Source organism: Dromaius novaehollandiae, chromosome 6, assembly GCF_036370855.1.
Source record: "Dromaius novaehollandiae isolate bDroNov1 chromosome 6, bDroNov1.hap1, whole genome shotgun sequence".
Classification (NCBI taxonomy): Eukaryota; Metazoa; Chordata; class Aves; order Casuariiformes; family Dromaiidae; genus Dromaius; species Dromaius novaehollandiae.
This window is the reverse complement of record NC_088103.1, coordinates 31,340,346-31,357,012: the sequence shown is the minus strand read 5'-3', so window position 1 is coordinate 31,357,012 and position 16,667 is coordinate 31,340,346. Positions and strand designations below refer to the sequence as shown.

General features: G+C 36.8%; 1 protein-coding gene across 1 annotated transcript in view; it reads left to right on the top strand.

The window, feature by feature from the left end:
• Positions 1–16,667, top strand: part of LOC135328725 (kinase non-catalytic C-lobe domain-containing protein 1-like) — a 65,798-nt gene that overhangs the window by 46,353 nt on the left and 2,778 nt on the right. Inside the window, exons 17-29 of the mRNA XM_064514071.1 lie at positions 930–1,333; positions 7,183–7,276; positions 7,391–7,488; positions 7,780–7,991; positions 9,442–9,555; positions 9,969–10,116; positions 10,371–10,550; positions 12,259–12,474; positions 12,788–12,870; positions 14,078–14,228; positions 15,481–15,603; positions 15,715–15,774; positions 16,415–16,572. Of these exons, the coding sequence (XP_064370141.1) occupies positions 930–1,333; positions 7,183–7,276; positions 7,391–7,488; positions 7,780–7,991; positions 9,442–9,555; positions 9,969–10,116; positions 10,371–10,550; positions 12,259–12,474; positions 12,788–12,870; positions 14,078–14,228; positions 15,481–15,603; positions 15,715–15,774; positions 16,415–16,572 (2,041 nt within the window). The remainder of the gene's footprint in view (positions 1–929; positions 1,334–7,182; positions 7,277–7,390; positions 7,489–7,779; positions 7,992–9,441; positions 9,556–9,968; positions 10,117–10,370; positions 10,551–12,258; positions 12,475–12,787; positions 12,871–14,077; positions 14,229–15,480; positions 15,604–15,714; positions 15,775–16,414; positions 16,573–16,667) is intronic.

Sequence of the window (16,667 nt, the reverse complement as noted above, 5' to 3'; positions counted from 1 at the left end):
ACATAAAGCACATATAAGTCCATCTGTTTTTAAACTAGGTTACTTCTCTGTTTTGAGTAAAGTTGCATTGGGTGTTATGGCAAAACTTAAATTTGTGAGCTTGCACTTGGCTGCTGTCACGCTATGTTACAATTTTTATTTCTGCTTAGAATGATTGCAAGTGTAGAGCGAGGCCTTCCCATGGGGTATGTGACTTCTTTGCACCAGTAACTCAGGTCCATTTAACTCTAAGGCTGGCATATCTAAGCCCTGGGGGATTGCTCAAGTGAAAAGGCAGACTTCTGGCAGGTGGCTCCTGTCTGCATCGTGCCAACCTTTGACTGTCACCGCAATCCCTTAGGACTGGTAGTAGCTGTTATAACTTCAGAGAAGTCCCATCATAGCTCAAGGGAACTGGTCCTGTAGGAGCAGAAAGTTCAAGAGTAACATGTGTGTGTCCTTTGGCTGCAACAAATACTCTTGCTCTCTATATATGAAGTAAAGAGCTTCAAGGTTTATGGATGAAAAAATCTAAAGAGCTAAGTTTTTTAATGATGTATGTACAGGTTTGACATGTTTAATTTTGTTCTGAAGCTTCTGTACTATACTTTGTTTAAATGCTTTTTGTACGTATTCAGAACATATTTTGTATTTTTCAAAAACTTATTGACCAAAACTTAATAGTTTTGCAGTTTCTTTAACCTTTACCATTTTACAAGGTATAGCTGAGAAAAAGAAAGCACAGAGCCAAAATAAGCATAAAGGGAACATGAAAGATATTGTTGTCATAGCAATTGACATTTTAAAGTGGAGTAGCACACCTATAACACTGTTAGAGGGCACAGGCAGTCTCACAATTGTATTTTGTATGTGTGGCATTTAAGTTTAACAAAGCATACATCAAAACATGTGACCATTATTCCTTTCACTCCACCCCTCACACTCTTTAGGAGAAGTGGAAGCAACCTTTGACATGAAGGCTGAGCCTGTGATGAATACATCACTAGACGAAAAGGACTTGGACGAGTCACCTGCAGATAACTGTGAAAAAGAATTCAGGCTGCAGAATACTATTCTTATAGAAAAAGAGGGACAGTGTTTACAAAGCAATGACTGTTGTGTTGGTACAGACTTTGCAGAAGAAAATATGGAGCCAGGGGAAGAGAGCATGATAAAGACAGCTGAAAACAGCTACCTTGCGTCTCCCAACCTACCTGACTTTCACAGCTGTAATCCTGGTTGGAGCAGTGCATTTTATGGAGCTGACTGTTTTGGTTCCGAAGTTCATAGTTACGTGAAAAACCTTGGAAAGCAGAAATCAAGTGAGTCACAAAATATAGATGCTAAGAAAGTGGTGAGTACATTGATTTAAAATCATTAAGATACCTCTTTACTTACTAGTTAAAAGTATGATAATGTTTGTTGTGTTATAGTCAGTTGAACCCCTCTTTCTTCTGTTAAATACTGACTCTAAAATGCTTTCCTACTGAAATGTGTTGTGTCTTAGGGATAAAGCAGGGTAGGGATAGTATTCTGGAACGAAGAGCACTGATATAAAATTGATATCATTGAACTACAACCTGTCTTTTCTTCCCGAAGCTGAGTGGAAAAGCACCACCTGCGGTATGCACCAAACCTGTGGTGGTAATATTATGAAAAAGAGCTGAGGCTGGCTATGACTGGTGTATGGCCCAGGCTCTCAAAAGGTTCTGCCCTCCGTATGCACTGAGCCCTTTCCCTTGGTCACAGTGAATTCCCTGAAGCTTCTCACCCTTGTCAGCAGAATGGCCATTAGCTCTCAGATCTTGGAGACCACTAATCATCATCAAGAGGGTGGCCTTGTGCCTTTTAAACAGTTTGGGGGTTGGGGTGGGAGGAGTTTATTTTAGATTAGCAAGATCTTCCATGCCCTTAAAGATCACATTGATCACATTTACTTAATTTTTACATTTGTGCATCTGTCTGTAACAAGCTTCAGTTCATAAATATGTTAAGTCCAAAGCAGCGGTAAGGATATATATGAAACTGTAGAAACCTATGTAGTTGGAGCTGGTTCATGGAAGGAGACAATGAAATTGAAGTAAGTGGGTTAGTATTGGAATACCTGTTAGTGTAGGGATACCTGAAATCTTTTTGTGTCCCTGCGAGTGGTTAATTATTTGGTTGGTGTTATCAGTAATTTTTCAGCTGGATAAATATTTAATAAAGATGAAGCAAAAGTTGTACTGCTTTTGCAGATTTACTTACTATGAAATTGGTTGAATTTGTTGCTTTATATTTAAATGAGCATAACATAGTAGACCTGGACAGTTGAAAATAAGATCTGGACTTCTTCATCTCTAGATAGTCTGTTTAAATCTCAGTGGATCTATTCACATCCATCGTCTGTGAAACGATGTGACCTCACTACAATTTGCAATAAAAACCATCACTGTATTTTTCTGTCAAGCAAGTTAAAGCCTGATTCATTAAGGACGTTCAGCCTCTCTTTTGCTCCTTAATGTCCAGGTGTTGGCACATAGGAGAAAACAGCGTGAGAAACGTGACCTACTCTTGGTTTGTGTAAAAATAAAATGAAAAAAAGCTTTCAGGACTGTTGCTCTAAAAATTTACATCTACTCAAATATTCACATTTTTAATCCTATAGGGTTGTTTAACACTGTGTAAGTATGCCAGCTAGAGAAAAATGGACTTGCATATCATCTCCCTTATTCAAAGGACTGACTCTTGTCTGCAGAACTGATTTTCAAGAGTAAGGAGCTTTTATAAGCATCTAATTAGATTTTTCTAACAAGTAGTCGTCTTACTCTGAGATTTTACAGACCTCTCACCAACTTAGCTTGATTCAAAAGGATAAATGATCTTTTCTTCTGAGTACTTGGCAATTGTTTTTCCCTATTTAACTAGCAGATGTACAACAAAAATGAAGCAAGATTTAAGGTGTTTAGAGTGTTGGCTTTGGAATCTGCTTGCAAAATTAATGTATGCTATTATATATTGCTACTATTTGCACTAATGTGCAAGAACTTGGCTAACCCAACAACCATGCAAGGGGTTGGGGGCAGGGGGAACAGTCATGAGATATGTCTGTAGAAAATATAGTCTTTGTGCCCCATGCATTCCACTGAGGGAGATTACTGTTGATACTAAATGCAGATCATTCAGTAATCAGTTCATAGCAACAGAAAGTACATTGCAGTACCTGAAAAAAGTGCGTACTCTTCTCACTACTGAGGGTAGATGAACTAATCTTTGTTTCTTGTTTGTTAAATATATAGGTATATAAATATACATGTATGTATATATATGTATTACACATATATGACTAGTAAAATCAGATGGTTATAATTAGTATGAAATCTTAGTAGATGGACAAGAATTAGACCCTGATCTTATTCTGTTTCAGTAATGCAGAACTAGTGTATGTGATCTGGACTGCACATGAGGCCAGATGGACCAACAGGAATAAAATAATTATTTGTAGAAATAGAAGCCTCATATCTTACATAAAAAGCCTTCCTAATGCATCAGGTCACTCTGTGTACAAGTTAAAAAGAATACCATTATAAACTATCATCTTCAATTATGTCATTAAATTCAGTTTATATTCCACTATCTTCTTCAGAGATTAAGAGAAGACTAAATTCACTTGTATGCTGTATTATTAATGCACTGCAAAAGGAAAATTAATTTGCACAGAAACATATATTCTGTGTGTTGTGCTAAGTAATAGCAGGTTCGGCTCCCGCTTATGGCACGCATCCTGCAGACACAAAGCCTTCCAGCCCTTGCAGCAAAGCAGGAGGGGAAGGCAGCCGCCAGGGCTGCCCTCTCTCCAGGGGCACGTACAGGGCTGCCCTCACAGTAAGGGTTTTTCTGTGCTCTGATCAGCCCGCTTTCACTTCTCTTCCGGCACCAAGCCTTCGCCCTTAGCCTCTGTCCTCTTCCTCTTTGCCTGCGCTGGCTTTCAGCTCTTCCCTCCAGGGCTTGTAAGTCCCTTTGCAGAGTCTCCACCCAACTTCTCTGCCCCCAGCCTGTGACCAGGAGGTTCGTAGTGAACACGCAGCACGTTCTGCTCACGCTCTTCCCTGTCCCGTCCCTCTTCCCCAGTATTCTGGATCCGTGCAGGGAGCTGCCTTTCAGTATGTAAACACCGGTGCTTTAAGGGCAACTTGGAATCATCACTTTTCCCAAGTAAACAAGTGATTCTGCCATTCCTTTGTCCCCCGGGCGAAGGGACATGCTGTAGAAAAGTGTCTTGAGGAGCAAAATATACTTCAGAGGAAGCAGGATTTAATCCCATAACATTGCACATACTGCTTCATCAAGAATTCGATTTATGCTAGACCTGAATGGTCTATGGAAGATGATGATGTAGAATAGACTGGGAAGGCATCTATCTTCTACTACTCGCCCAGAGTTATTTAGGGGACAAGACGCTTCTTAACGTATCCATTAGATGCCAAACATCAGAAAATGGCCATTTTTTCTGATTCCCTTCCTGTGATTATATTCTCTTAATCAATTTGTTTTCACTTCCACTGATGAAATAAAAATGAATCTTAAGCGAAAGCAAGCTGTTTCCAATTTATAATCTAGATGATAGCTTTTCTGAGCTTTCACTAGTCTGTATGTGATGACTGTATAATAAGTTTTAAAAATCCACAGGGTTTAAGTTGTGTGCTTCTTGCTGCTAATGTGAACTGTGTTGTTAAACCTTTTGAGCTTCTGTCAAAAACGCACCCCTCAGTGACAGGTTTTTGCTCAAACTCAAATTAATTTCTAGTAAGTCCATGCCATCAAAAGTTAACCTATTTACCAATCTGTTGTTTGATATTTTAGCTCTGAGCCATGTGTTTTTTGATTATTCTGCTTATGGGAGTTCTATCTGCTGCATTGAGTGAATTTATTCCATTTAAAATGCTGTTTCACATAACTAGGTCGCTGCTAGTTAGCTTAGGGCCCAAATACAAAAGCCACCACTTTGAAAAACCACAGTACACATTATGTTCCAATACCCTTGTTTCCTAATGAATCTCTAGATAGGTGTGTTTTTTAGTTTAGTTTTTTTTCCCTCTGGTAGCTCTTTGCAGGTTTTATTTCAGTATATCATGTTCTAATCATGGGGTAGCCTTTTTTCTCTGCTGTCATTTCTTTTTTCCATGATCTCTTAATTGCACTGCTAATTTTTTCATCTTTACATACAACTTACTTTAAAAGAGGTACAATCAAGTGTGTTTTGTCTTTTCATACTTATTTATTCAGCAGCTTGTTTACCTGTTATACGCTGCTTAAGGGAAAGGCATTCTGCAACGAGAATACATATGGAAAGTGTGCATTTCACTCTCCTATTTGGAACTCAATTGCTAAGTGTGTATGTGATGGGAAAAAATTATGTAGGGTCGATTTTCATAGTGCATTCTGGTTTTTAAATACTATTTAAAACTTCTTTTAATACATAAAAGCACTACTGGATGTAATTATTGAATTGACTGTTTTTGGTTCCTGTGAACCTCATTTTATTTGAATGCCTAGGATCAGACCCTTCTAAAAGTCCCAATAGATTTGGGATTTGTTAGACTTCCACATACCCCTGAATGTCTCATCTGCATTTAGCTATGAAAACTGAGGGGGGGGGGGGGGAATCTAATCTGTTTGTTTTACTCACTTAGTTTCTGAACAGTTAATTTTAAAATACTTGGAATTTAACAGAATCCCAGTTTTTATCCAAATATTATTGCATGTGATTCAAAAATCGTCTAGCAATTGGCATTTGACATTCAGCTTTATCAGTTTCTACTTTCTATTTTGCTGGGAAAACAAACTCAAATGCAATGTCCCTTTATGTTTTACAAGGGCAGCTACTTATCAGAAACTATTATCCCAGATCAGAAGCTGACCCTAGTATGGACGGCCCACTTTCATTGACTGGAAAAACAATGAAAACTTGGATACACAAACAAATATAAATGTTTATGTTAAAAATGATATTATTGTGCTAAGCAGGATATACTTCTGTCTCTATCCTCTGTTTAAAAGTTACATAGCTCAAGAGAAATTTAGTTTTTCTATTCTATAAAATGCATAAATATAAAACATATAAACTGAACTTCAAAATTGATATATCCTTTATACAGCAGGTCTCCTGCCTGACTTTTGACCTGGTTGTGTAGTATAATGTAAACCTGGCATGTATCACTTCCTGAACAGCAAAATGAGCAGTCTAGTGGGAACTTTTGTAACACTTCAAAGTTTTCATCTAGAAAGCATGTGTTCTTAATGATGACTAACTGCTTCTGACTTTGCTATATTTTCTTCTGTTCTGAAGTTATACTCAATATCAAGAGAATAAGTGCATACAGAGCTTTTTTTTGGGGGGGGGGAGAGTCATGAAAATGTAATTTAGATAAATACATGAAAATACTAATGCATTTACAAAAATTGTTAGCACCCCAAAATGTATTTCATAGTCTTTCTCATATGATCATAAGTTAATTCTGGCATGAAAGATGACAGCAATGCTTGGAATCAGTAAGAAAAATGTAGTCTCACTACTCGAGTCCAGCAGCAGTAGTTCCCAAAAACTCATTCTCACATATAATCATGAGACAAAAAGACCCATCACATGCCTGAAACCATGTTTAGTTGTTTAGCCATGCTGAAGCCTGACCAGTGAACCTGCACATTGACTGAAAACCAGAGCCTACAGACTGGTTTGGAAACCACTGCTTTAAGTCAGACATTCAGTGCTTGCAGCAGATCTAGGTCAGCTGCTTAACAGAGCATTTCTGGGGTGGGCTCTGATTTCAGAGCCTATTGCTTTTAGTTTTGGAGGACTTTGGAGTGTCATTTTAAGAAAATGCTCTTGAAAACAACCAGATAAGTGCAATTACATGTCAAGGCATATTTACAGAAATGGATTTAGACAAACTCGAATGTACTCTCATCACACACAAACCAGCTCCAGTTCAGAAGTTGTAAAACTGTAACTCCAGTAATGTTTTGGGGGGCAGAGGATGCTTGCTGTAGCCATCCTGCACAGCATAGCTGTGAAAGGCTGTTCTTCCTCGCTGTCATCATATTGTTACTGTTTGGATATTCTTTCTCATGCAATTTAACTCTTAGGTAGCTTCTGTTTCTTACTGAAACTTTGCGGGAAAAGCATTTACCATTATGATCAGAATCTTTTTCGTCTTTACATAGGAACTGGAACAATTGCTAATGATAGAGACAAAAAATTATAGAAAGACCATAAAGTTTTATCAGAAGCTATTGCAGAAAGAAAGAAGAAACAAAGGTAATATTACAGCAACCTGCTAGTAATGAAATGGGATATCACATCATTTAAGGAAATTTCCATATACATCAAATCATTGATGTTTTTATGCTGTGTGTATTTTTACATGCAAAGGTTCTGAAATCAAATCGATGTTGCCCAAACTGAAAGGACAGCTACAGGAAATGAAATCAAAGGTGCAGTTTCTTGAACTGGTGAAGAAGTATGTGCAGGCAAGTCAGATGTTGTTTTGCTTTGGTTTCATGTGTCATTCCAATACTGCATCAGTGTAGCTGGCCCTTCAAGTCAGCATGTGAAATGTGGAATGTTTCGACAAGAGCTAAATTAGGTAAAATTTAAAAGAATGATTGGAATAAATATAATAGCTGTCCAGTATTGTTTTAAAAAAAGCAATTGTTTAAATAAATGTGTTTGACTTTAGGTTGAATTGACTGCATTTTCTGTGGATTTTCCTCTTTGTTTTTGTACGTTTTATTTTTGCATTGCTTTGGGTCTTTGAGCAGATCATGTATGCGGAGCAGTGGGGTGTGGAGTCCTGTGTGCTTCCCACAGTCGTTCACAACGGCAGAACTGACACGTTGGATGTGGCACCTACCGAAGAGCCATCGTTGCTTGTTTACTATAATACAGTGAAACACCAATGCAATAATGAAAATGGAATAAGAGATTTGCAGGCTGGAACACCACTTGGTTTAATGGCTTATTTATATTCTAGGTATAGTATATTTTGCACATCCTTAGTTGGGAGTGAAGCAGGGTGTTGTTATTAGTTTAAAAAAAACAGTTTCTATAATAGATCTTAAATATTCAAGATCGCATGAACTCTCCTTTGTATATCAAGCTTACTGTTCCTGTGCAGAAATGGGCATGGGAAAGGCAAAAGGCAGTCTAAGAAATAAGTTGAACCACAAAGTTTGGATTTGATCTTAAACTGGAGCAGTTGATAATAAATCAAAAATTAATAACTTTAAACTTTTTAATCCTTTCCTTATTTGAAGTTTAGCTCTGATAGTTGCCATGGAATCATGGCTTTATGTTACTGCTAGCAGGTAGCAATTCTTCAGAACATATAATTTGATAATTCCTATTACATAGGGTCTGGAGGTGAAAACACAGGTTCTGCTTTACAAATTATGGACTCAGTCCTTGAGACTGATCAAGACATATGCTTTTCTCAGGGCTGTAGAGGGGGACAAAGATGTCCTTTAACGCTCAGTTGGGGTGAGGGGGTGTCGTTCTAAGGTACCCTGGGAGTGACGGTAGGAGGGAGGGGAACAGCCTGAGAGATGGGACGGCTCCATCAGCCTTGCACCACTGTCGGGGTCTAAATACAAAAGACACTCCCAGGTGATTTGTAAGTCACAGTTTCATCTGGTTTGAACAGTCAAAGATACAAGGATTCAGTTTCCAAAAAGCGCAAAATGAAATGGAGCGTTTTAAGCGGCAGAGGCAGGTGATAGGAAGCAACATAAGCTTTTACCCCGACTCGTCCTGACCCTTAGACCCAGTTACTTATCCTGCGTGCAGCCCTTCCTGGGTCAGAGCAAACAAAATGCCTTGGAATCAGAGCTTCACCATTCAGCAGTTTGCAGTAAGCTGTCAAGTAGACATGACAATTAGCTCAGCTTAATATCTTGTGTACATGTATATAAATATATATAAATAAAATACACTCATATATAATGTGTACGTATAGTTTTATCGTTAAAGCAGCTGCTATTCTAATTACTGCTACAAGAAAAATCTCATTTTCTTTATCAAAGCATCTACTTTTTATGCTTTTACTGTAAAAATCTGCAGCAGCATCAAATGAGATGACAGAAACAAGAAAATTAAATGTGTTCTTCAGTACTAATATTAGAAAGTAAATTTTGAAGATAATAGAAATGTCAGAGAGGTTCTTCATAAAACTCTAATCTCTTTATTAACTTTTTTATTAAACAGAAATTATACTTCTGCTGTTGGCAGTCTCAATATTTCTCATTTTTCTCCAAAGCATTGATGTGTAAAAATGAAATAAAAATGAATCAGAATTTCCTGTAGAGCTTGTGAATTTGAAATCCCTGCCAGTTCCTGGTGTTTTGAGGATTTTTATTGTTGCTGTACTGTACTGCAAGAAGAAATCATGTTCTTGCTTGTCTGAAGTTTTCTCTTGTGCTTCACAGAAATGCATTTTTGGAAGGTTACGTACAGCAGTTTCTCTACACTTTTCGTTATTTCTGCACACAAGAAGAGTTTTTGCAGTTTCTTCTTGAAAGAATCAGCAGCACTTTATCCAGGTACAGTAACTTCCTGTGAAAAATATTATCAAAGCACAATTGGCTTTTCCTCTAATGGCAAAGAGCTGCTTCTGAAAAGAGCTACTTAATGAACTTTAGTTTTTGATGGTTGTTTTTATAAGACTGGCTTGGCAAGTGAGAGTGAAATTAGAGCAAGTGATGTATTTGGCAATATGCTTTCTTAATGTTTTCTTCTAAATTCTGTGAATCTTGCTTTAGCCAACTGTTCGATATTGGGTCATAAACACAACCACAGTTTTGTTTCCGTAAAGTCACAGTCTGTAGAGATGTGAAACGTAAGCATTTAATTGTACGGTCAAAACCATATAGTATCTGCAGTTTTTTCAACATTTATTTTTAATTGTAATAAGGTATCAATTTTGGTACAATAAGTGCCTTTTTCTTCTCACCAGTGCAAGTCTGGACCCTTCCACATCATTTACCAAAATATGTAACCGCAGTTTCTACATCCTGCAGGCTTGGATTGAAGACTGCTACAGTGTAGACTTTGCAACAAATACTGATCTTTTGTATACTCTGAAAGAGTTTATTTCTTCCAAGGTAAGACAATTTTGCTGGAAGCTTTAAGAAAAAAAAGGTCAGTTGAAGTCAATTATGGTGTATGAGACACTGCTATTATAAAATCTGTCTTAAGTACAAATAAAAGTAAAGTACAAAAAAAAATGCTGTCTTTGACAGCTATGTTCAGTACAGCTGATTTTGGACTGACTCAAGTCTTAGAAGTATTTTGTATCTTGCTTATAATTTCTGGGAAATTCAGTTCAATATTCTATTAATCTATATTCCATTTACAGGTTGCTCCATTAAATGGCTATGGTGAGCGCTTGTTGTCATTGCTTGAGGATTCTTCTGCCAGGAAAAGTGGCAGTGCTTATCATTGCTCCAGCATGGACAAATGTGAAGAGGAGGGTGAGGAGGACAGAAAAGCATTACATTCGTTGTGTAAAAAGCTCTCAGAAGATGTTTCCAGGAAGGTATGTGGTTTCTTTAGATCGTAGTATATTCAGCACCTTTTCCATATATTATTTTCTCACAAAAAACAAAACAAAACAAAACCAGAGTATTCAGTTTAGGAGCTGGACCCTGATTCTGTAAAATGTATATACCTGTGCTTTGTCTGCTGAAAGTTTCTATGGTTTAAACAGTTGTACAACTAGAAAGCTCATCTGAAGCCTTAATTGTGCCCTGTCAACTGTTTCAGTAATAATAGATCAGATAAACCAAATTCTGAGAGGAGTCAAACACTTCACCCTTGATACTAGCCGGTGATTCATAGTTACTGGGAAACCTTTTCTCCCCCTTGGCAATTATTGATACTTTTTATTACATATACATCTTCATTTGTAAGACCAGAAGTATAAGAAAACAGTGAGGGGCAAGGTTTCCTTCTAGAATTTCAAGCTTGTAGCAAAAACTCTTCTGCACTTTTGTCTGTCTTTACTCATTTATAGAGTATGCTAGTGAAAAGTAACCCCAGAACCTGGAACATACTATAGCCTTTGCCCGAAAAAAGTCCTATTCACAGAGTAACTGGAGTGGCATATGAAAGTTGAATGTATTGATATTGTGCAAATTGAATTTGGGATCACCGTCTTGATAAAGTTGCAAAATTCTATGGGGTACATCAGAGATTCAATCAATAAAGGGCAAAAAGAATAGGGAAAAAGCAGACTTCTTTTATTGATGTTGCATCACAATGATACCGGAAGATAGAAGGGAAAAGAATGGAAAAACGAGCAATGTTACTTCAAGCAGTATGTGATTAGAAGTTAATATCAGGATTAGAAGTTAGTATCACAGTGATTAGCAGTTGATATCACAACAGTGGAGTTAGTGAAGAGAGGGCATACTGAACATACAGTGAAATACTGCAAGATTATGCCCAGGAAAATAGCATGATCTAGAATGAGATCAACAGTTCACCTTCTGGAAGGTCGTTGATTACAAGTCATACAGGGGAAAAGTTTGAAAATAAAGTTTGATGTCTGTCCTGAACAAAGTCAATGAATAATGATTTGGAATATACAGTACTGCACGCTAGAGCTGTGAAGGTCAGAGGAAATCCATGCCCTGACCAAAAACTGTAAAAAATAAAAAATCCAAAGAACAAGTTACCTTTCAGTCTGATAATGTTGTTGTAAAGAATAATCTTAAGGCATTGACTTGGCCTCATGTTAATTTTTTTTGAATTTGGCGAAAGTGCTCTGTGCTCTGGAAAGAGAACGATAATGTATGCATTAATTCTGATTGCAGCAATAGCCTTTGTATGAGCTTTCATACATTTTCACTCATATGTAGTATTTGTTTCACAGGGCTGTTGGATTCCAAGCAAAAAGAGTGCCAGAGATAGTAAGAGGTAAAATATAAAACTCCAGAACATAAATTATTTTATGTTGACAGGCTTGAATACATAAAAGTTTGTTTTAAATACAGATTGGTTTAGATCTAGAAGCTTCCTGCTCAGGCTCATTGACTGTGCATATCATATTAACCTAAAATAGCAGTATGGGGAAACCAGTTAGTGTATGCCTCTCTGGGTAAGCTTGAAGACTAGCTAAAGAGTTTTGCATTTCCAAAGGTCTTTCTCTGACATGGTGTTCCAGAAGGTTAGATCAATAGGAGACGTAACCTTGGCCTTAGAGAACAGGAGACATAACATTGGCCGCCTTTTTTTCTCCGCAGAACTTCAACTGGAAGCTTTCCAAAGGTATGGGACCAATTGCCCATCATCAGAGACAGCGACTGTACACTATTTCATCCGTTTTGCCAAAGCCATGCTATCACAATTTTACAGAAGAATTCCCAGTTTCCTTTGCTAAAGCAGATGAAGTGGAACCATATCTCTTAACAGAATACAGTGTGCAACAGCTTTGTTGTCAGCTGACATTGCTACAACAGGTACAAAGGACTGGGTTCACTTGGAAGTACCAATAATGCACATCTTACCTTATAGTCAGCCTCTTTTCTTTACTATTTTCCAACCTTATTTCAAGTTGAGTGGGCTTTCACTATTTTGTAATACTTGGAATTATAATACTCCATTTTTCTCCAAGTCTCTACAGTGAAATCTAGAATGGCTAACTCGATTCATAGGCACTGATGCCTCTGATAAATTTTGTGAAGAAAAGAAATTTCTGTCATTTTTATCCTCTAGCATTTTAAAAGGATTGCTAGCTCTAACAACAGGATGTATCTTGTTCTTTTTGTTTAGGAAATATTTCATAAATGCCATCCAGTACACTTTCTAAATTCAAGAGCACTTGGTGTTAAAGACAAATGTGTGGCTTCCCAAAAGTAAGTACATTGCTTGTTTTAACCATCGCTCTATTCTGTTGATGCACAATAGTTCATGTTATACCTTTAATACATCCAGGAAGAGAGAAACTTTTAAAATACTTTCTGTTTTTCCTCAGAGTAGATATTATCTTTACATGCGTTTTTGAACTTCAGGAGATTTTATATATAGGTATATGTGTGTAGCTACATATGTGTGTACATATGTGTGGTAGCTCACATATGCAAAGTGATTTCCTTGAAATCTAAAGTAAGTCAGGCCAAAGTATTAGGGAAAACTTATGTTGTGGGCCTTGTGGAGGATTTATTTTGCGGGGAGAAAATTGTAATGGTTTCTGAAGCAGGCTACTTGGCAACTATATCCATGTATAATCTCCGTGACTATTCATTTTGTGCTGTTACACCTGCTGATGTTCACAGATACGTAAGAATTTTCTTATAGTTCCTATAGAGTGATTACAAATTTTAAATTATTTGTTCAACTGTAATTATTATTTTCATCCAGCCACATGGGCTCTTAATTATAATTGATTGAGGTCTAGTTCTTACATACCCAATGGATTCTGCTAGCTTCTGATTAGTACTTGTTAATTATACTAAATGTAGTAGAATTTTCAGGCTAACAATGGGGAAGGTCCATGTAAATCAGATCTTCTTGTATAAGTTGTTGAATGTCAGGGGCAAGATCAGCTGGTTTATACTGATTTCGGGTGGAGGCATGGGGAAAGGAACTTGTGGTGCCGCTGGGTGTCGGGACCAGAGAACAGCCACTGGCCCATTGTTGAATAGCATAGATGTAGCCTTATGTCCTTTCAGGCTCGGTTTCTTATGTGGTTTCAGGTTTTATTGCATTTGGATTGTCGCTGTTATTTTGTGTGTTAGCTGTTTTTCCGCTTGAACAAATTGTTTTTTCAGGAACAAGTGTGAAGGTGTCCTTTTATACAGAAGTGTATGCTGCACATGCTTATCTTGTAATTATATATGCTTATCTTGTAATTTTAAGATATTTATTTATTTATTAATAAGTAATTTTAAGGTTTAAGACAAGTAACATATCTCACCATGTACTTTTTAAAAAGTTTTAAAAATCAAGATTGAAAACACTGCAAAGTTATTTTAAATGGTTAGAAATTGACATTTTTCCTTACAAATCCAGTATCTGCATTACTTATTTTTGCCTTTTTTTTTCTCCCCACCCTTTTCATAGAGCTGTTTCGACTGAGGCAGTTTCACTTAAAGTCTGTAATTTGTTTCTGTCAAAGTGTGTACAAGACCAGTATCTTCTACAGTTATTAAGAAATGCAGACAGTATCAGTACCTGGGTTGCTGCTGAAATTGTAACGTGTCACACTTCAAAGGTTTGTCATAGTTTTATTATATTATTAATTATGAAACTGTTACCTATTTTCTGTCCCTGTCAGTGGACTGTCAGCAGTTTGGTTTATTGTCACTGGGAGGGTCTGCTTGATGTTATGTAGTAGCAGGTTTGAAAACTTAATAGAATATAAGAAATTAGTTGCCTAAGGATAAGAGAAGTCAGACTTTAACAAGGAAACCTCAGTGACAGAAAAAATAGTGACAGAGGGATATATTACTACAGTCAACAATTTTGATGACAAATTCTGAAAGAAGGTGCATCTCTTTTTTCCTCCTCCTCATCTAATTTTCTTATTTCCAGTCACTTTGTACATTTATGTAGTAGCACATTCGAGGAGTAATTAGATTTCTGTCTGGCCAGTTACTATTTCTGTCAAAACCAAGCAGCTGTTGACTGTTGTGATTAACTGAAATTTCAGAACTGCGTGCATCGCTTATCTACCTTCTTGTTTAACGGAAAGTTTAACGGAAAGTCACTCCTTAAACTTGATTTATGCTTTGACTTCTGAACTGACTGCTGGAGTAATATCTTAGTAAATCTGTGTTTCAATGGCTACTAGGCTGCTACCAGATGATTCCTTTCTAATCACTATGAAAAATCTGAGTCTACATCTATCCACAGTTGTTTCTGTGGATTCAAGGGATCAGAGACCAAACCTCTGAATTCCCTTATCACTCTTTCTGTTGGGTTATCTTCTGGGTTTTTATTTGGCTTCCCAATTTAAAGTATTTCTCAGAAACATATATGTGAAATGAACAATTCAAATAGTTTTTAACAAATCCTGGGAGAAGAAATAATCTGCTAGAATCACAATATATAGCTCACAGTTTATATTTCTGACAGGCAGTACAGCACTGGTTGGTCATATAAAGTCTGCATGTTTTGCTAACCTTTCAAGGTACTCAGTAGACACTATATATGAATGATTTTCAGTGAGTAGTGTCGTGTTAGTCCCTTGCTTTCTCTCTGCTGTTTTCTTCTAGTGCTTCTTTCCAGCCTTGCAAAAGTAATAGAATCAAGAAATTACTGGTGATAAGCACTGGGTGTGAGTCTTAGCACCACTCACTCCTTGCAAGGGCACTTTATCCCCACGAAATCAGTAGAACTACTTTCTAATTCCAAAATAAAATGGTACCCGGATTAAGCTTTTTTCTAGCAACTGACTGAATTTGATAGCTTCCAAACACACATGAGCTCTAAAAAAAATTGTGTATCTTAATATTTTTTTCCAGCTGCAGGTGAGCTTGTTATCAAAATTTCTTCTTATAGCAAAATCCTGCTATGAACAAAGAAATTTTGCCACTGCGATGCAAATCTTAGCAGGCTTGGAAAATCTTATTGTTCGACAGTTACCAGTAAGTGATACATTTTGGGACTCTTTTCTGTAACTATTTTGTTTAAACATAATCTTGTTCTGATACGGAGAGTAATGTGAATAACAAAACTGTATTTTGTTTTATTGGAAGGCATGGAAAATTTTACCTGCAAAAGTAGCTGAAATAATGGAAGAACTCAAGGCTGTTGAGGTATAGTATAAAGTCTTTAATGTAAAATACTCCTTGGGGGTTGGAGAAGATATGAGATCTGCCTACATGGGTGCCTCTGCAGGATAAAAGCCAAAATGATTATTTTGTGCTACTAAGGAGATTTTAATTTGATTTAAGACTGTCAGCTCTTGATTAGTCCAGAGTTAACATTAATTTTCATCTCCGTATTTTTCTTAAAAATGTATCCTATGTGGCTAAAAAAAAAGACATTTCAAAGCAATTTAGGAGATACACTTTTTCTTTTGATTTCTGCAGGAGTTTTGTGACTCTAATCTGTTTTGAACAACCTTAAATGTTTGTTCCTATCACAGGCATTCCCTCATTGATCTATCTGATTTTGAAACCTAGAGTAAAATTCTAAGATATAATTTTGTCTGTGGATTAGAAACATCAAGAATTCTCTTTTGGGATATCTTTTGATTGAAGTTACTTTCTTTAGTTCCGTATTTTAAAATGTCTGCCACCAGATTAATTTAAAGTGTTTTCTTCAACTGCAATGCCAAAAGTTAAAATTCATTACAAATAAATATGTAGCGCTAAACACATAAAATGGAGACCTTCTTATAAAGCCTGCTGTGACACTAAACCTGAGATTTGTTTGTGTACATTTTTAAACCAGGTGTTTTTAAAAAGTGACAGCTTATGTTTGATGGAAGGAGAAAGGTTCAAAACACATCCAACAATTCCATCAGCCCATGTTTTGGCTATGCATGTCCAACAGCTTGAAACTGGAGGATTCACGATGACAAATGGAGCTCACAAGTGGACTAAACTTAGGTAACTATTTTAATTATATGTATATCACCTAAATTTTTAGAACAGAATATGGTCTAATGAGGTAATAAGAGGAAACACAGCATTTCACATTAGCG